The 20,326-nt window shown below is 40.9% G+C and overlaps 1 protein-coding gene across 6 annotated transcripts in view; it reads right to left on the bottom strand.

Moving 5' to 3' along the window:
* MARCHF3 (membrane associated ring-CH-type finger 3) overlaps positions 1 to 20,326 on the bottom strand; it is a 64,886-nt gene that overhangs the window by 22,922 nt on the left and 21,638 nt on the right. For 3 of the 6 annotated variants that reach the window (XM_064736122.1, XM_064736121.1, XM_064736119.1), the window contains 2 exons: positions 3,284 to 3,386; positions 1,018 to 1,231 (listed from right to left, as the gene is read on the bottom strand). In XM_064736122.1, the coding sequence (XP_064592192.1) occupies positions 1,018 to 1,208 (191 nt within the window). In that variant the 5' untranslated portion in view covers positions 1,209 to 1,231; positions 3,284 to 3,386. Of the gene's footprint in view, positions 1 to 1,017; positions 1,278 to 3,283; positions 3,387 to 20,326 lie in introns of all 6 variants that reach the window. The other 3 variants (XM_064736117.1, XM_064736116.1, XM_064736118.1) reach the window with 2 other exon arrangements.

Below are 20,326 nucleotides of genomic sequence, written 5' to 3'. Positions count from 1 at the left end.
CACATTTTCTGAACCTCAGAGAAAGGAAAAGCAATTCTTACCTTATTTGCTGTGCCTGTGTTTGTGCAGAAGTCGAATGCAATATGGAGATTGTTTACCCAAGGTGATGGTGTTTTGTTTCCTTGGCCTATCGGGGCCAAGTGTGTGCGTGTGTTGGGTGACAGCCATGAAATTTTGTGGAGTTAGAGTGCAGTTGTGTGCAGAGTTGAGGGCTTGGCAGATTCAGTTTAGATATTATAGATATAATATAATGTAATGTAATGTAATGTAATGTAATGTAATGTAATATAATATAATATAATATAATATAATATAATATAATATGCCTTCTGATAAGCTGGAAGTGTCCTCATCATTCCTCCCTGCCACAGGGATTGTCCTGTTTCAATACATGAATGCTATTTTCACTAGCCAACAGTGAAGGACTGCTGAAGAAGCAGCACCTTGCCCTGCAGCACCCCAAAGGCAGGGCCATGACTTCAGAAAAGCACATGAAGGCAGAAACCTCCTCTCCCTGGAAAGGGTTTCCCTCTCTTTGGGACAGCCCACAGGCAGGTCAAGGAGGGATACAAGCAGATGTGTGCCAAATACAGCCCTGCTGTGGGGCTGCAGGTGGGTATTTCTTCTGCACTGCATTAAGATCCATGAAGTCTTTCCAGCTCACCACCACCAGCAAAGACAAATTTAATTTTGACCCAAGCATCAAGTCTGGATAAGGCCAAGCACATCAGAATACCATTCTTGCTTCTAATGAGAACAAAGCCAGCCTCAGCATGCTTCAAAGGCATAGATTAACAGTATATTTCACCACTAATCTGCCTCTCTAAACCAGCAGCAAAAAGAAAGGTCAGTCCCTCGGACAACGACAGAAGCTGCAGCACTGGTGTAGAAAAGCAGCTTGTGTGGCTGCTCAGCTGTTTAGGAAGCTTGATGCACCCTGCAGCAAGGATGATGGAATGGGGGTTTAGCCACACACCCCATGGCAAGGGCTGGTCCCTCCCCGTGCCCCTCACTCACCTCTGCACGGCCAGGCTCCGCACCACGGAGGAGAGCAGCTGCCCATCCTTGGAGGACACCTGCATGACATACTGGGGGCAGCTGGTGGCCGGGCCCCCGCTGCTGCCAGGCAGGCTCTTCCCATCGGGGGCTGCAGGCTGGGGATGGTCTGGAGGCACTCCAGGCAGGTGGCTGCAGCGGTTGCTCCTCATGGCGCTGGGCGGCAGGTCCCCATCTAGACAGGAACGGGGACACGGAGGTGCTGTGGGGCACATCCCTCCCTGGCTGACCAACAGCAGGCATGAGAAGGAGCATCCCTCAGTGCCCACCCCCAGTTCCTGAAGCAACTCAGCAGGGAAAGGGGGTTTGCAGTATTGGATGTTGCAAGAATCTGTCCAAATTTTCCCTCATCTGCCCTACGATCGTCACTGGGGACCACTGAAGAGAAGACCCCCCTGTCTTGAATCTCTGGCTTTGTAGGAGAAAGTTGCACATACCAAAGGCCCTGAGACCTGAAAGCATAGTGCTAAGTTACTGTTTTCACAGGTGTTGTTTGCTGTATGCTACACTGAGCTCAGAGGGCATCCTGCCCTTTTGCACAATAGCTCTGGAATCCTCCCCACCTCTCGGCCTGGCTGGATTGCTCCTCAGCTTTAGAGTGGTCCCCCTCCAAAGGAAGAGCCCTCTCACCTGTTCGTAACCACCGTGACAGACAAGGAGAGATGTAAGAAGCCTCTTCATCAAGGGACCGAGACATGAAATCCCTGTGGGAGAAGGCCCCTCTCACCTTCCTCCAGAGACTGGGACTGAAACCCCCAAAACCCGGGCAGGTGTGTAAAGGGGGAGGAAAGCTGCCCAAAGCAAGGTGGAATGTTGCAGGTGTAGGCAGTGGACCATGAAAATAATGGTTCTCGCCTGCTGCCAAACTCAGACTGTGTGTACCCTTATTTTCCTCCCTGAAGATACAGTAGACTACCTTTGTTTCAATTGCAAAATGCACCCCTCTTCCCACCATCAAAAAGAGTATAATTGGGGTTCAGATGAACTGTGCCTCTGAGATCTCCCCAGTGTATCAGGCAGATCCTCAACTGGACTGGACCAAAGGACTTTGTCTCTACGTTTGGTAGCTATATCCCTCTCTCTCTCTCTTTTCTTCTCTTTCTCTATCTTTTTCTCTCCCTTAATCCCTCTATCACATTTTGCTGTGGTCATTCAATAAAGGTGCATTTGTTTTGATTATCACTGCAAGCCCCCTGTGCCGTGTTGGTTCTTTCTGCACCCTGAGATCACCCCACGAACCATCACGAACCCATTTGTGGGGACGGATGGCAGGTGTCACAGAAAAACACAGCCTGCACATCCCACAAGCAGCAAGGCAGCAACCTTGCCTTCTCCTCTCTGCACACTCCTGAAGTCATGAGTGATAAACAGAGAGGCTGAACCTTTTGTCACTCCCCCTCCAAATGTTTCAAAGGTATATACAGTCTGTGCACTTCCAAATTTAAAGGCTGCCACTCTCTGCCGAGAGGGAAAGTTATGTGCTGGAGGAAAAAATGGCTGATTGGCTTCAAATCCCCTTTGAAAACACTTCCATGCTTCTTAGTGTCTTCTATCACCAACCCACAGCAGAGCACAGACCTGGCAATTAATCCTGTACAGGGTTTTAGTCACACAAACCTGCTTAATCACAGCCTGCACAGCAGTAATTTATGCCACAAGGTGAGGCAGAAATCACAGCCTGCCCGTGCCTCTCTCCTCTGCTTTGCTCTCTCTCACATCACTGTGAGGGTGTTTTGCACAGTGCTTTCACACATGGCAATTGGGAAGGAAGGGTTGTGCTGGGAACAAGTGTGATTATCCACTGGTGGGGAATTTTGGATGGAATTTGAGACAGGACTTCTGAGTTGTTTTTGATGATGTGGTTTATCTTTCTTATCTTCTGGATAGGTGGGAAGGGTGAATTTGGCTCACATCTTCATCCCATGGCTCAGAAGGTTACAAGACCCCTAATTACAAGACCTTTTAAGGATTTATCGACCAACAAAACACTGCCAACAAGGATATTTATGTTTCTGACCCAATCCTTAAATATTTTGTCATATGGATCCATGCTACAGTGTAAGCTTCCTTAGCCAATCATGTTATGAGACACAAACCTACAGCGCTGCATTCTAAACTCCTTGTTTACCTCTGGAACTACTTTCATTTTTATATCCTAAACTCCAACACTCTAAACTTTCTTCCACTTAACATGTGTCTGCTCTAAACTATAAATCCACATTCTCACCTCTAGCATCTCAGTTTGGGAGCCTTTTCCAAGGTCTCTGTCGCAGACATCTTCTCATTAAAAGTCCTTCCTTAGGATTTTTCCTCCTGAGAAGCTGAGAGGCCTCAGAACAAAATGTAAACAATGGTTATCTACTGCTGTGGGATGCAACAGGTGCATCTGTGCTTGGTGCCATGTGGTTGTTTCTAATTAATGGTCAATCACAGTCAGCTGGTTCAGATAGAGTCTGAGGCAGCCGCCTGTGTTATCAGTCTTTGCTATTCTTAGCTAGCCTTCTGATGTGAACTTCTCCTTCTATTCTTTTAGTGTAGTTTTAATGTAATATATATATCATAAAATAATAAATCAAGCCTTCTGAACATGAAGTCAACATTCTCATCTCTTCCCTCACCTGAAAACCTCTGTGAACACCGTCACAGGTCTCAGATCAAATTTTTGTTTAATTGTAAGCTTTGGCTTACAGGCTAAAGTTCTGAGATTCCCCTGCATTTCAGATTCCAACCAGAAGGAGCCTGAGTGTGTAAATTGCTGATATCATGGTGGGATGGATTCTCCTGGCTGGGTGTGCCTGTCCTGGAGGGTTCCACCCAGGCTGTGTCCCTGCCCTCCTCCCCTTTGGGTCAGGCCCCACAAACACACACACAGGGTGGGTTAATCCCTCTGCAAAAGGGGGAAAAGGTTCCCTAGCATGCCCTGGGACACTTGGCTGCAGTCCTGTGTAAACCTTGCAGGTTGCAATGATGATATTCCCGTGTTAAAATCAGGAGTTTCCTCCTCAAAAAAAAGTGTTCTGCGTCACTCACCACGGCTGTATGGTGTCAGCACTGCAGCTGAGAAGAATCTTTAAAAGCCAAACATGAACAAAACCCTGTAAACAGGGGTGTTTCTCCAAGGATTTAGGTAAAACCCTGTGTTTTGGCTCTGTTGGATTTGAGGAAGAGCAGCACCAACTTTGGGAAGCCCCCTGAAGGGATGGCCTTGGCAGAAAGATTTTGGGGCACGTGAGGACTGGTGTGGATGCTGGACCATTCGCACCACACAAGTTTTCACACAGGGACCCATGTTCTTAGAAAGGCATCTAAAAGAGGAAAATAGGTTTGTTTTGCAGGATGACTTCAGCTGTTTTCAGACCACACATCCCCCAGGGAAGGAGCTGGAGGCTGATGAGACAGCTTACAGGGCAGAGAGCGTCCAGGGAATGGGGCAGGGAATTGGACTCTGGGCCTCATTTACAATGAAAATGAAGAAAATGGCTGATGTCAAAACCATTAACATATAAAAGATGCAGACGTTTCAAGAGAATAAGAGCCACAGACTCTCCAAGGAGACCATGGTGTTCAGTTTTAGTTTTAAAATCCATGCTGAGACTGTTTAAAAAGAACGTTCAGCTGCTGAGTAGCTGCTTCATTAAACTTAAAAAGCGTAAGAAGTATCATGCTTACAGACTCAGGCTGCAGAATTATGTATTTTTATCCTGATTGCTTCACTGACCCCATTAAGTACAACAGTGGTTTTATAATTTCATGTATAATGGCCATCCAGGCCTTTACAAACACATCCCTCAGTCACTTGATGAGTTGGAGCATCAGAAGATGCAACTAAATGCAAAGCTTTAAAGCACACAGGAAATTATCTGGCTGTATCTCAGGAATGTTAATTCAAATTTCTGCCTACAGCACTGCATTGATATCCCACTTTGGCAGAGCAGATACAGGTAATCCCTTTCTACTTTTTTTTAAAAAAAGAAGGAAGGTTCAGGTAATCACTTTCTGCCTTTTTTAAAAGGAAGCTGAAAGTTACAACACATTTCTCTGAATTCAGAAGAACCATTTCCACACAAAATCAGTGCATGTGCCTGAAAAGTGGTACAATTATAGAATTAAATGATGTGTGCTTTAATACTGAAACCCATGGTAAATAATGGAGATTAGTTGTCCCGAGAAGCACAGAGATCCTAAGCAAATCCCAAATTAAAGCTGGCATTAGGGAATTGTCAATTTTAACAGCCACGAACTCCCAAAGTCAATATTTACCATATGTATGCATTATGTCAAGAAGTTTTTCACCTGAAACAAGCAGAATTCTGTCAAAAATGCCTCAATAAAAGAGAAAATAAAGAACAAAACCAGGGTTTTACCAGTGTTTAGCTGGTATTTCTGAAGAGAAGCATTATTACATTGGGGGAGAAAGAATATCAATATTTATTCCAGACACCAGAAAATTCTGAGAAAAAGTGGCTGAATTTGGCATGATGAATGTATGGTAGTATTTAGCTCTTTGTTTTTTCTTTTCTGCGCTTCACTACTTGTAGTTTTTCATATATATATATATATATATATATACACACACACACACATATATGTATGTATGTATGTATGTATATGGGTTTATGGCTATCAGAGTAAAAATAAAGGTGTTGCAGGTATTTTCTTTATGCAGTAGGTGTAAAAACAATGACAATGTAACCAACAAACTCAAGCAAGTACCTGAGGGCTTGGTGAAGCTGTGTAGAAGATTCAAGTGCAGAAGACATCCTTTGCCCCATAAAGACTCACAGGATGGTATATTCCTATTTAAGAGATTTATAACTTCTGAAGCAAAAGACCTACAAGGCTCAACAAGTGAGCAAGGCACCGCCATTCTGATTGAGTTGCACCCAACTAAGAAGCAGAAAACCAGAGTTACTGCCCTGAAATGGAATTAAAAGGCAAAGCCATCTGGAGCACAGCTGGAATCCTTATTGCACTCTCTCTGGCTGTGCCTGAGCTCACCCCGGTTCTGAGGCCCACAAAGCATCATCAGGGTGATGAGTTAAATTATCACAGCAGAGCTTTTTAGAGCAGGGCTGTTTCCCCACTGGAGCTGCGTGTGGCTGGGACTGACACAAGCCAAAATGATATTTACACTTCAAGCAGTGGGTTCCAAATGTTGAACTAATACTCGTGGAGTTGCTCCATTTTCCTTTTATTTTTCCAGCCCCTCTGCTAAGAATATCATTTTTCCCCACCTCTCAGTCATGGTTTCAAACTTGAAAACCCTTTCACCTTTCTTATTCCATGTTCCCACGAGCTCACCCTATTAGTTTCAAGAAATGTGACATGAGCTTGCATCAATCAGCTTCAACACTTAAAAATATGCATGAAAAACCTCCAGCATCCCATCTGGAGACATTTTCCCCAGAAATACTGGGTTGTTTTAAAAAGACAGCCAAAATACTAATGCTAATATTAATAGTAAATATAACAACAACAACAACAAGCCAAATCAAAACTAAACTTTCCCTCACACCAGCAGAAAAATCCCAAATACATACCCACACAGAGAAATTATTAAAAAAATAAATCTCAAAGAAATTTAAAAAAAAAAAACCAACAAAAACAACCCTAAACAACCAAAAAAGTGCCCTCCAGTTTTCAGAAGCTTTCAGGTATGTGTTTTTGTAAATTTATTATGTATTTCTATTTATATTAATATTATTACAATATTATACTAATATTATAATATTAGAATTATATATGCATCTATAAAATTATATAAAATATATCATTACAGTATAATAGTAAAATATATATATTTATATACTATAATATATACTATACTATAATATATATTATTATATTATATATATTATATACTATTATTATTAGTATTAGTATATTATTATATTTTACATATATAATATATATTATATATATAATATATAGTATATACTATAATATAATACATATTATATTAAATAATATAATTTATATTATTTATGTGTGTGCTGATTGTTATTGTTTGTTTGTTTGTTTGTTTGTTTGTTTGTACTCTTTATGCAATTTCACATAATTTTGTGCAGTTTACTTCAGATTTTTGGATCCCAGGAGAGTGTGGACAGTTTTTCACCTGGGATAAGTCAGCAGATTGAATCACACAAAGAATTCTCCACCTCACTGCGAGCTGGAAGAAATGGTACAAATCATGGAGGAGCATTTCCCACCTTTTCTGCTATCAATCCTGGCTGGCTGCTCAGAATGCAAATTGCTGCATTCTAAGTAATAAATAAACGTTTCAAACAAATGTTTCAAAACAGCAGAATGTTTGTGCCAGGAATGCAGTTGCCAGAGGCTGGGTGCAAAAGGTGTTCCATGCTCTCCACTGGCTCAAGTGGTGCCTTTGTTTCTGCAAAAGGGGAACAGAAACTCACCTGTCCCTCACTGACAATAATTAGACAGTAATTATTGTTTAGACAATAATTGTATGCCGCCCTTCAGGATGCCCCAGAGACCAAAACAGGCATTGCACTCACTGGATCACACACAGTTGCTGGGTGATCCCTGTTTCCCCTTCCCGCAACAAAAATACAGAAGAATAACCAAAATCCTCCACTCCAGAGCACTCTGGAACATCCTGGATTTTCATCTGCTAAGGACAAGGCAGGGTAGTGAAGGAGGAATGCACAGATCACTTCTTAAAAAGTGAAAACCCCTGGGACACCTGAAAATCTTATTTTAGCATAAAAAAATTTGAGTTTTATGCATGTCCTTTCTAGAACACTCACATGTGGAATAGTTTGAAATGTTTCTTGGCTCCACCACAGAGCTTCAAGGCTGCCCCCCTGGTTTCAAACACACAAATATTGAGTGAAGAAATTGGTGGAGTAAGTGGCAATTCCAGGTGAAACACAATACACCCCAAGCCCCCCAGAGTAAAAAATTAATCTCTCTAAATTGAGAAGACCGATTCCTATATTTGATAACGGCATGTGGCTCAGCACAAGGAGAAAGGAAAAAAAACCAAAAATGCTGGCTGATCTGTTCATTTTGGAGCTCTAAAGGCTTCAGTGAGAGAGGGCATGGCAGTTCTGGGACACAGGGACAGGAGAGGAAGGATGGAGAAAATTTCATTTTGGTCACCAGCATCCAGCTTGCTGCATCACACACCACCTTTTAAGGAGCTCTGAGAGAGCACTGCAAGGTGCAAGAGGAAGATGTGGCAATTGTTCCCCACAGGAGGAGGGCAGGTTTCAAGTTAAGGTGTTTCGACACACAGAAAGCAGCACAGCACAAAATGCCCAGATGCCATTGGGCAATTTTACTCTGTTTCAGCCCAAGTTTTACTAATTTTTCCAAAGCTGTAAACAGCATTTCCCATTCATCTGGTCTGACTGCAGAGAGCTGCAGGGGCTTTTAAAAGCTGCCAACCGTAGGCTGCATTCAAAGTGCAATTTTATAAACAAGCACATCAGAAAGACTGAGAGCTCATTTGAGGCAGCAGCACAAAGCAGTTCTGCAAAAGCAGACCTTAAGAGTCTGACCATGCCTTTAAAACTTCAGTGCCCACCCATAAATCATTGTTATTTTGTTAGGTACTGAACCTTGAACCACTTTCCATGAGAGCAACAGACTCCCTTCTTGGCACTGTGAACTTTTTAATAAATTGCTTTATATGCCTGCACAGCCACTAACTTGGGTCATTTGCTTAGATTTGTATCCTTTTATTGGTTGTTGAAATGAAAGTTTTCAGATGACAATAAATACCAGAAGTACTTGTGGTGGCAGCATTTTAGCCTTGCATAAATAAATTAAAAAAAAACCAGAAGACACAAATTCAGTTTACAACTGATCTGGAAATAGATTTTTTTTCCCCCAAGGTATAGGGAAATATGTATGTTTTTAGCAGAAGTGTCTTTCCTCACAGGTTACAAAGGCACCTACATGTGTTCCTAAATTCCCTTTTTTTCATTGCCAAATCTGCTTCAGATCCCCACTCCTGTATTTCCTGTCCACAAAATTCCTGCTTATACCCCAGAAAATGACTTAAACCACAATTGTTTATACACTTAGGCACCAAAATGCAGCGAAAGAATTCACATCAGCTTATATACTTATAAGCAGATATACACCTCTTTATAAAGACTGCATATTAAAAGGCCCAGAAGTTTGGGGTTTTTTACACTGGAAAGCTCTGGATTCTCTTTCCCCTTCCAAATTAGGTCACCTTATACAAATGAGTCAAGCATTTCTTGGCCTAAAACAAGAAAAATGGGAATTTAATTTGCTTTCAAAGCTGTCAAAGGACAAAGAACTCCATGTCAGTCCTTGAAGCCAGGGTTCATCTCTAAAAATCACTTTGTCCTAGAGAGTGACAGCATTTTTTTGCACTCTGTGTTTCACTGATGAGGCACTTCCTTCATCATGGGAGCTGCAAAACTTTCAGCCAAATTCTCTGCAAGAACCTCGGATTTCATCAGAAAACATGGCTTTTGCAATTTCCAAATTTTTTTTTTTTTTTTTGCAGTTTTAATGCAGACGACCTTCATTAGCCCGTGCCTCTGCACTCTGACCTCTGCTCCATTTAGGTGCCTCATTCCTGCTGCTTGTTTTGTCAGAAAAGGCAAAATCTGAGAGTGCAGGGTGCACACCCCACCCCCCTGAGAATCACACAGCACCAAAAACTGAATAGAGATTACACCTTGATGTTTTCAACTATTCCTTCAGCAGACGGGGACGATGGAGACAGTGTGAGGACCAGTGTTTCTGTCAAATATAGGGTCTTGAAGTCTTTCTTAAACACAGGGTCTTTGGAGGGCAAATTCAGGCAGATCTCATCCAGATGTGCTGCATTTGCTGGAGCTGTCACTGCTGACCTTCCCCACATTTAGGCTGGACTCGGTGCCACAGTTCTGGGATGGAGCTCAGAGGAAAACAGCTCAAAAGTTAAATGTTTATGTACTCCCAAGGCCACGTTTTCACATTAAAAATAGCTCTCCCCATTTCCACTGCAAGGCGGAAAGGAGGGCTGCCAGCATCACACAGATCATTGCCCTGACCCATGGGAAAAATCCATAATTTGGCTCCTCTCTTTTTGCTCACACAGGTAAATATCAGCTGAATCCAACCTGATTCCTCCTGCAAGGCAAGGCCAAGCTGAAAATTACTCGTTTAAACTGCAAATGGTGTAAATAGTTAATACCTGAGGGTTTGCTAATGAACTCCAGTTCATGTAAATCTTGTGTAAATTAACTCTTTGACAAATAACTCTTAAATTATGGATTTACCTGGCTCACAGTGGTGAAATCCACACAGATTCTGGAGCTGTGACCAAGAAATTTGTTTGCAGAAGAGTTTCATCAACAGAGAGCACAGAGGGTGCTGGCAGATAATGGAGGCAAGAGTTTAATAACTGAGGGGCAAAAAGAGCCAGCAAAAAAAAAGCAAAATGTTTTTAACTGCTTATGGGGGATACTTGGAGAAATGTGGTCATGGTAATTCTGCAGACAGCTTAAGAAAAATGCTAATTCTTCTGTTCATCATTGCTAAGTTAATTATTTGACTGTTTTAGTACATTTCATTCTCCCAGCTCCTGCAGTCAATACTGCACATGAATATGATCCTATTGCAATTATTGCATTTATTCTTCTCACTATTGATGGCAAAACAGCTCAATGAATGAGACTTGGAAAAGATACTAAACCCACTTTCAAATTAAAGTAAGTAGAAAATTGAAAACATTTCTCTTTTTAATAGCTTTATATTTTAATTCCAGAGTCAGGCAATATTGGCTGCATCAGTCTGGCATTTGAGAAAAGCTTCATTAGAAGCTCAATGAGCACAACTTGTCTTTAAGACTCCAGTTTTGAAACAAAGATTATTATCACACCGTGCATACCTCGGTTGTGATGCATTGTAATTTAACCTGAAATCGTTCTGGTACCTTCATATTAATTTCTTTTCTTCCTTAGTCTTCACCTGCATAAAAATTTAATATTTAGTTCCTCCAGAGAGGACTTCTTTCCATGTGATGCATCCCAAACATCTCCCTGTCTGCAAGGTACCTGCATTACTAAAAACCTTGTCTGGTGCTCTGCACTGAAGCCTACATGCACCAAGTACATTCAGAAGATCTTTTTCTTCTTCCCCAGGCCCTGTGTCTGTCACTCCTACAGCAAGACTGAAAACCCCACGGGGTGGATTGAATTCTCATGTTTTATTCAGCAATGAACCACCTGCGTGGCAGTCTGCAAATACACGAAACTTGGCTTCTGCGTGATGCTTTGCAAAGCATGTCCCAAACTAATATATTTACATGTGGAATCTGTGCTTTCACTTGTTCTCTGGCTGTGGGATCACCCCGGGTGTTTCTGGAGGTGCCATCCAACAAGCCACTTTCCTTCCCTGCAGAGAACTCACTCTGCATGATTTTATCTTGTTGTGTTTCAGCTGGCAGCAGCAGCTGAGTGTTTGATGTTTAGCAATGGGGGAAGTTAGTCTTCCAAACAGCTTGTTTGAAAAAAGAGGAAAACACTTTAAAAAGCAAAATGCCTCCAAATGCAGGTCTGTTCCTCTCCCTTTTCTCTTTTTACCCTTCAGTCAAAAGCAGCTAAAAATATTCTTGCTGCATTTTCCTTCACATGGGAAGATAAACCCTCCCTGTTCCCACATCAGTCTGTTTCTCTCAGCAGGAGCAAAGTGTGGACTCCACGGGTTCCTGCAATATTTACATAAAGATTTCCCTCTGAACTTCAGTTTGAGGGAGGGGAAAGAGTTTTTCATCAAACTCCAAGACTTGCACTGCAGTCCAGAATGAGACAAACACATGGGGATATTGTGAGTTAATTAAAATCACTGATAATTCCCTACAGCAGCTGGTTTTACATGGGTTTGTGGTGTGTTATATAAAACTGTATGCTGTGGGGACTGAACAGCTCCATTTCTTTTCCAGTAACAAGCACAGAGAGAATGCTTTTAGTCATTGTCACATGAAGCTGGCATTGGTCAAACAAATCAGATCTGACGTGCAGACCTGGAAAGGAAAAGTTATTGCTGCAAAATAAAGCACATAAAATTCAATTTCTCTTCAGTAATCTTCAAGAAAATTACCGAAATGCTGCACCAGTGAACCAAAACTACAAGACAGAACTAAATCAAAATGACAGAGGTAAAATTTTACTGGACAACATTATTGTCCTTATCAAATCCAAGAGAAATATCAACAAGAGAAATAACAAGAGTTAGAACTAGGTATTAGCCTTATTTCTATGAGACATAAAGTCAGTGGAAGCCTGGAGTGGGTTTGAGCTGATCTCAGCTGGGATTTTACTCTGTGTGTTATTGTGACTTATGAAATCAACCCTGACATGCAGCTTTGCTTGCATAGCAAGACAAGCTTGGTATAGGACTATTAGAACTTTGCAGAGCAGCAGTGAGCCAGACTGATGCTAAAAATATATACTATTGTGTAACTGGACCTGCAAGACATTTCATAGATTTCTATACTGTGATTAAGCAAGCTCTGCTATTTGTTTTCACTGCCAGAGAATTAGTAATCCTTTCTAAGAAGCTGAGTGTGTGTAACCCAGAAACACGAAACCACATCTATGAACCAGTGTATTAATGCTGCTTGGTGGGGCCTTGTGTATCAGAAACACTGAATAGTTTGGGCTGGAAGGGACCTTAAAGATCATTTTGTTCCACCCTCTGCCATGTCAGGGACCCCTCCCAGTGTCCCAGTGTCCAGCCTGGCTTTGGGCACTGCCAGGGATGCAGGGGCAGCCCCAGCTGCTCTGGGAATTCTATTCCAGGGCCTGCCCACCCTGCCAGGGAACAATTTCTCCCTAATATCTGATTTAAACCTACTCCCTGTTAGTCTGAAGCCATTAACCCTTGTCCTGTCACTGCAGACCCTTACAAACAGTCTCCATCCTTCCTGCAGCCTCCCTTCCGCATCAAATATTCACAATTAGGTCCTGAAACCTTCCCTTCCCCAGGCTGATATCCCCTGGGGCTGCCCCAAACTCAGGGTCTGAGAATATGATGGTTGTGATTTTCCTTCCACCACACTTTTAAAGCAGAATCTTATTAAAGATTCACTTGTACCTCATCAAAACATTGGCACGTCTTTGTGCCGCCTTGCACATCGTAAGACACCACTGATGGCTCAAAAACATCCAGAAGGGTGGACATTCTAAAAGTTGTCTCGTCACTTTGGCTCTGTTGCAGAAAAATCTGTGTGAAGTTAGCTGTTGCCAAAGGGTAAAGTAATTAAACATCTCCAAGTGTTACCCTGGGGGCTGCAAAATACCGGAGTTTCTGGAGATGTTGTGAACAGCCAGAAGTAAAGAGTAAGATGAAATACTTATTTGCTTTCGGCAATGTGTTTTACCAGCCTCCTTCATCCTCCAAAAAACTATTTTTTCTTAGCAAACAAGCAACTGAAAGATTTCTCCCCCAAGACTTGCCTTCCTGCTGCTGAGGCAGGTGAAAAGGAAAACCCTGCTGGAAGTTTAGGATGCAGGTTTTGCACAAACTCTTGATTGATTTATACCTAACATACTGTAGGGTTTTGTTGGTCTCTGTCGTCTCCACTACTTTAAACTTTTAGGGTCAGACAGCTTTATCTCACTGTAGGGCTGTGGAAATTTCTAGAATCCTCTCACCTTCCTACTTGACACTTGTGGTGCAATGGCTGCAACAGCAGTTGAGGAGAGTTTAGGTAAAAACAATCACTAGTGAAACCTAAAAATGGAAACCTTAACAGCCCTAAAAACCAGCCCTAGCTATGTGCTCCAGCTGCACCTCTTAATCAAGAGCAATTTATATCTACACAGCCCATGAAACGTACAGTTTGAGGATCCCCTGCTATTTAACAGAATAACCCAGCACACCCCATTTTCCACGAGGAGCCCCTCCCTTGCTTCAGCTGCTGCTCAGCACTGTCAAAGCACACTCCAGGACAATCCTGGAGAGCAAACCCACAGGACCAAACTCCAGCTCCCAGCCCTGCCTGCCCGTTTGGCCCCTGATGGGCACAGCACCCAGCGCTGTGTGACAGAGGGAAGGTGACGCTCCTCCTCCCCGGAGGCCTCCACACAGAGATGTCTCACACACGGTGGCAAATTGAGTATACAGGTAATTCTGCTGGCTCTGGCAACCAGAAAGAGAGCAGAAACACTATTTTTAGCATGGCACTTCATTACCAGTTTAATGGCATCCCAAGGTTTAGCAGCCTGTCAGGTCAGGAAGAAATTACACCTTGTTAGAGAAAAGCACTGAAACAAATTTCCTCATTAAGTACCATGTCTCCCAGCTTTTGCCCATTGCTGGAAACATAATTTTTCACCCTGTAAATTGGATAAGTAAGATTCAATCATTTTTTTGTTTTATGTTAGGCTATCTCCATCACTTTTATCTTCCTTGCCATTGAGTAGTGAGATTTTAAGTGGGTGTTTCTGGTTCTTTAATTAAAAATTTATAAAACTACCTCCACAAGTATTTTATAATAATATTGATGCTAAAGTTGAAAAACTGATCCCTTTATGTATAAACAACTTAATAAACTAGTGAATCTTAGTGAATTTCTATATCATCACTTTGAGAGCTGCTGCATTTGCCAAAGGTTAATTACATTTCCCATACCATCTGGGCATTGTTCTCAGCTAGTCATACTAGTCCTAAAATTTGTTCAATTTTTCCATCAAATGAATCCCCAGTGTTTTTCTGAGGAAGATGACATCCTCCAAAGGCTCCTCTTCCTTTCTAACTCCTGGTTTATCTCCTACCACAGCTGCAGTGGAAGCAGAGTGAATCCCTGATATCCTATCATTCTATAAAATACATCTTAATACTCTTGGCATACTTGTCTGTGTAATATGTTCCAGGCACACAACAAATTTGTAGCCCTAATGAAGAACAGTGAGTTAAAAGAGTGACAAAAAATTAGTTTGAAGTGAGCCAAAGCCTTGTTCAAACCCCTCCTCAGTGCAGCTCATCTCCAAAGCTGAACAGTCAGTATAATAACTGCAATTATTTGCTTCCAATATTTGTGACATCTGTCCTTTCTGGCAGTCACTCTCTGTTTCAAGCACATTACACTCCTGGCTGCTGATACAGATAGAGGATAAATTAATTATGGATAGGAATTTGTGACCAAGTGTTTCCAGAAGCTCGGACTATCTGTCTCACTGCACACAGCCATCAGCTCTCAGCTGCCAAGCAGGACTGAAATAAGCAAAACACAGACAGGAAATTCACTTCCTCAGCCCCAAAATACTCAACAACATTGGTCCAGGCCAGAGCACCCTTGTCTTCTGTCAAAAGCAAAACAACAGAAGCCTAGTGATCAACAAAGGCAATTAATTGCAGCAGGCCAGAACTGGAGGAGATGAGGGAGTCCAGGGGGCAGAAAATTTCACTTGGATTTTGGGGGTGGATTTTTTAGTGTGTCCAAATGGGAGATGGCAACAGATTCCTTGCCTTTAGAGCCTTCAGGGAGGAGAGACATGTTTGCATACCCTGAGCAGGCTGTGCTCCTAAACACCGTGTGAACAGGCAAAGGGTGAAGGTCTGGCAGCCACATCCCAGGTGAGCAGGGATGGAACTGCCCTTGTGGCTTTAACACAGATTTGTACAAAATGCAGGGGAAACTTAGCCACAGTTGCTCTCATTTCTTCATTTTTCCATCTGACATTTCATTATTTAATATGATGTAGTTGATAGAAGCTTTTAAATCAAACTCTGTCTGGAATCTGTTCGAGTGGATTGGGAGCCAGCAAGCAGAAGCAACCTGTATAAAATATATGTATATGTTTGAAATATTTTATACATATGTATATACATATAAAATATTTCAAACTGAGAGACTTGTCTCTAATTGCTAAACCTCAGTGGCAGCAGAGCCTGATTACACCAGCAATGTTCAGTGAAGTACTCTCAGTTGCTCTTCTCCACTGCAGTTTTTTCAGTCTTTATAAACCCCTGGCAGTGTCAAACAGCACAAACTGAATGGCAGGCAGTCCAACAGCAGCTAGAAATTAACTGTGAGTTGTGTGTCACAGCTGAGAGCCCACACCAGCCTGGCAGCTGCCAATTCCTGCCAGTCCAAGACATGTTCTTAAGAGCAGGATTGTCACAGAGCCCTGAAGTCACAGAAACTGAGCCAGCAACCACTGCTGCACAATGAAATCAGCATACAGGCAAGGAGCTGGCTTTAAGGGCTCCATCAGGGATGAGCTCCTCTCATGCTGGTGAGGATACTTGGATCTCCTGGGTTTCAGAACATGTCTAAATGTAAAATAAGCTGCTGCATGGGGAAACTATGCTTTTTATGCTGCATGGATTGGAAGGTTATGGGCACAAGCAGGAGGGCAGGAATGGACAGGTTACAGCTCCCACATTCATCTCCCTGCCTGTCCTGGCACTAAGTCAGAGAAACCACGACCTCCAGCCAGCTGTGAAACAGTGGAGCTGCAATTTGAGAGGAGGAGAAAAGAGAGGTGGGATTCAGTTTCCAGCTCCTGATGATCTTCAGGGGCTGGTCCCTGAAAACAAAGGTTAAACAAGGTGTGTTACTGGCACTCCCGTGTGAATTAATCACTCCTCCCTCTGCTGCACCAGGCCCCTCAGATACGGCCAGGAAGAAGCAGCCTGAGGATTTCTGAAACATAAAGTTCATAACTTTATGTTACAGAGCATAAAGTGGCATCCAGTGGCATCCACAGGAGGTATTTCATTCTGTTTCATAGAGATCTTAAGGATTAAAACTGGGGGCAAAAATCCCAGAAGATGAAGGTGTAAACCTGTCCTCATGTGGAGATGAGGCCCTACCAAGGCCCTAAACAAGGCCTTTATGTTCCAGCTACAGCCGTGAAATGCTACACGGTTTTATTTCCAAGCATTTTAGAGATAAATGCATTTGATGCCTCTCATAAACAGCCTAGAGCAGATAAGCAGAGAACCAACACTGACCTCGTGTCAGATTTACAATTTTTATTTTTTAAGCCCTCAGAAAACCAATTACCTCAGCCATAAGCTAGTTTTGGAGAAAAATAATCTCCCCAGTGCTCAGCCTAGCGAGGCCTGTAAAGCACCCAGCTCACACCAAGGTAGGAAAGAACAAACAGGAGGATGAGAAAGGGCTGCACATTCTGACCCTGCCTGATGCTTCTCATGCTCTCTCTCTTTGAGGTAAAGCAGTGATTACAATGAGAGCTGGGGCAGCAGAGCCCAGACTAGATAACAAAAAACAAACAAAAATCAAAAAAAACCAAACAAACCAACCAACCAACCAACCAAAAAAAAAAAAAAAAAAAAACACAAACAAAAAACCCCAACAAAAAAAAAAAAAAAACCCAAAACAAAAACAAAAAACAAAAAAACCCAAAAAACAAACAAAAGAACACAAAAAAACCAAAACAAAACCAACCAAACAAACCCCCCAAAAAAACAAAAACAAAAAAAAGGAAAAGGCAAAAAAAAAAAAAAAAAAACCCTGAAAAAGGAAACCAAACCAAACCAAACTAACAAACAAATTTAAAAAACCCTCACAAACACAACAGCAACAACAAAAAATTGCACTTCACCCGCAATCTAAACATCTTGGATTATTTCTTCCTCTATTTGAGACTTCATGGAAGGGTCAATCCCCAGTAAAACACCAGTTTATGGGTCAGAACCTCAGTCCCAGAGCAGCAGCCACCATTCTGAGTGTGCAGCTTTAAACGTCTCTGGATTCCACACCGCCTGCAGGAATGCCAGGCCTACAGAAATGATGAAATGCAGCAATAAATGCACAACTGCAGCTCTGCAGCAGCATCCGCCCCCTGATCTCACCCCCAGAAGGGACCAGGGTGATCCTGAGCTTTCAGTCAGCAGTTTAACAGGGGAAACACAAAGTTCACCTGGAGCAGGGGATTCAGAGAGAAGAAAAAGGAATTATGGAATTATGCAGCCACTGTCACTGTGCTATAACCTGATCATTGGATAAAAGTTAAAATGTTGGATGAAATCCCACTGCGGGGGTGAAATATGGCCAATTTCTTTCCACACCAGCTTTTCATAAAGCACCAATTCTAAAAAGCTTCACACTGCCTGGGTTGTAACAGCTTCACAACAGTATTTATTCATTTGTGTTTACTGTCACATCCCAATAAATATCACAGCCAATAAAAGCTTTATGCCAGTTGCCTGTATCCTTTAGTTAACCTTCTGCAAAATTTTGCCTATTCATCATGACTGTCATCATCAAGCCAGAAAGAGAGCTTTCTTTTTGCTAGTGTTGTTTTGACTTTTTTCTTTCCTGTGTATTTTAACACAGACATGCCTTTGCAAATTTTATGTGTTAATTTTTTAATACTTGCTTAGTACAATGATATACTTACAACACTTGCTGTAATGTTTAGGCAGCCTAATATAAGTGTGACAGAATAATAATAATAATAAAAAAAAAAAAAGAAGTATTTATTATATATTATGTATAAATAATGTATTCTATATTACTATATATAATATATCTATTATATATTATGTATATTTATTATATTTAATATATAATATTAAATTTATATAATATATATTTAATTATAAATTAATATTAATTATATATTAATATTAATTATATATTAATATTAATTATTTTAGTATAATTAAAAATAATTAATATTATAAATTAATATTATTTTGTATAATATATAATATTTAATATTACATATATTATATATAATATAATATATTATATATAGTAATATATATCTATTATATTAATATAATTATATAATATATATTATATATAGTAATATATATAATATATTATATTATAATAAATATAAAGATAAATATAAAGATAAATATATTATATTGTATTTATTACATTGTAAAAATATAATAGATGATATATAATATTATTACTATACTATTAGATATCATATATAATATATTATATATAGTATCATTGTATCTATTTATAGATAATATTTATTATATTTGTAATTTTTATTTAACCATATAATACATAGATAAATAAACAAACAAATAAACAAATAAATAATTTTTAAAACCCATCTCTATCTAGCAGTGTTTTACTCTAAATTTCAAGTGGCCATCTCCCCTGCTGCTTTATACCAGGAAGAAAAGCATGGCTTCCAGCTTTTTAAAATTATTCCTTCTAAAAAGACACCAACATTTGAGCAGCAGTTTGTCAAGGTCCTCTGGCAAGCTTCATGAGCCACAGATTTATTTCATGGCTTTGACTATTTCCCCTCATTCTAGCGATCCCCAGTCTTGCAGAGACTGCCCTGAGGGCATTACATGTCTCCACATCCCCCACAGAACACCCAGCATTTAAAAAATCAGTAAAACTGAATGGAAGTTACAGAGTTTGTCACAGTCAGTGTGCTCTATCCAAGCCAATGTGCTTCTCTATGTGAAGCCATAACAGTTAGAAAAGGAAATTTTGTCCTCAAAATTCAGCAGTTTCATGTTACAAGTAGAACCAGATTCATTCAATATTAAAAAAATATATATTTAAAAATAAAGCAGGTTAAAAAAGGTTAAAAAAAAATCTTCTCACTCCATTTTCACTTAGTCCAAACTGCAGCAGGGCAGGTTGAGGTGGGACTAGAGGAGGAATTTCTTCACACAAGTGAAGAAATTGATTGACAATTGGCAAAATTGATTGGAAATTGATTGGTGATTGGTTAAATTGATTGGAAATTGATTGGGGAATGGTCATTGGAAGGGAGGTGATGGAGTCTCAGTCCCTGGAGGGGTTTAAGGAATGTCTTGGCACCAATGCTCTGCTCTGACTGACAGGTTGGACTCAGAGCTCTTCTCCAGCCTAATTGATTCTGTGGTTCTGCGTGATTTCCACAAAACAAAGCTCAGTAAAGATCTGCACAAATCAAAGGAAAAGCATCCAAGATCTGTCTCGAGCATTTAGAGGTTTGTTTTTTTTTACAGTGTTAGACTAAATATTTTGTCTCTGCTTTAGCAGTGCCAGCAATGATTCATCCCTACAAAATACTGTTGAATAATTAAAAGTAGATGATATCTCTGTTCTCTCGTAATAACATTTTTTCCCCTACTCCTAATTTTTTTCCTTTGAAACAAATGTCTACCAGTCAGTTAATTAACATTAATTTTTTCTAGGATCTGCTCAGCACAGGAATACACTAACTCTTCAGGTGAAAGTAATTTATAGACTACATTATCCAAAGTTATTTGCCATTCCTTTGTCCTTGGCAGAGCAGTGTTGCAAAGACAACCAGCATCTTAGAGCAGAACACAT

The sequence above is a fragment of the Zonotrichia leucophrys genome, chromosome Z, assembly GCF_028769735.1.
Source record: "Zonotrichia leucophrys gambelii isolate GWCS_2022_RI chromosome Z, RI_Zleu_2.0, whole genome shotgun sequence".
Taxonomy (NCBI): Eukaryota; Metazoa; Chordata; class Aves; order Passeriformes; family Passerellidae; genus Zonotrichia; species Zonotrichia leucophrys.
The sequence above is the reverse complement of the archived record's forward strand: the minus strand, read 5'-3'. Positions and strand labels throughout refer to the sequence as shown.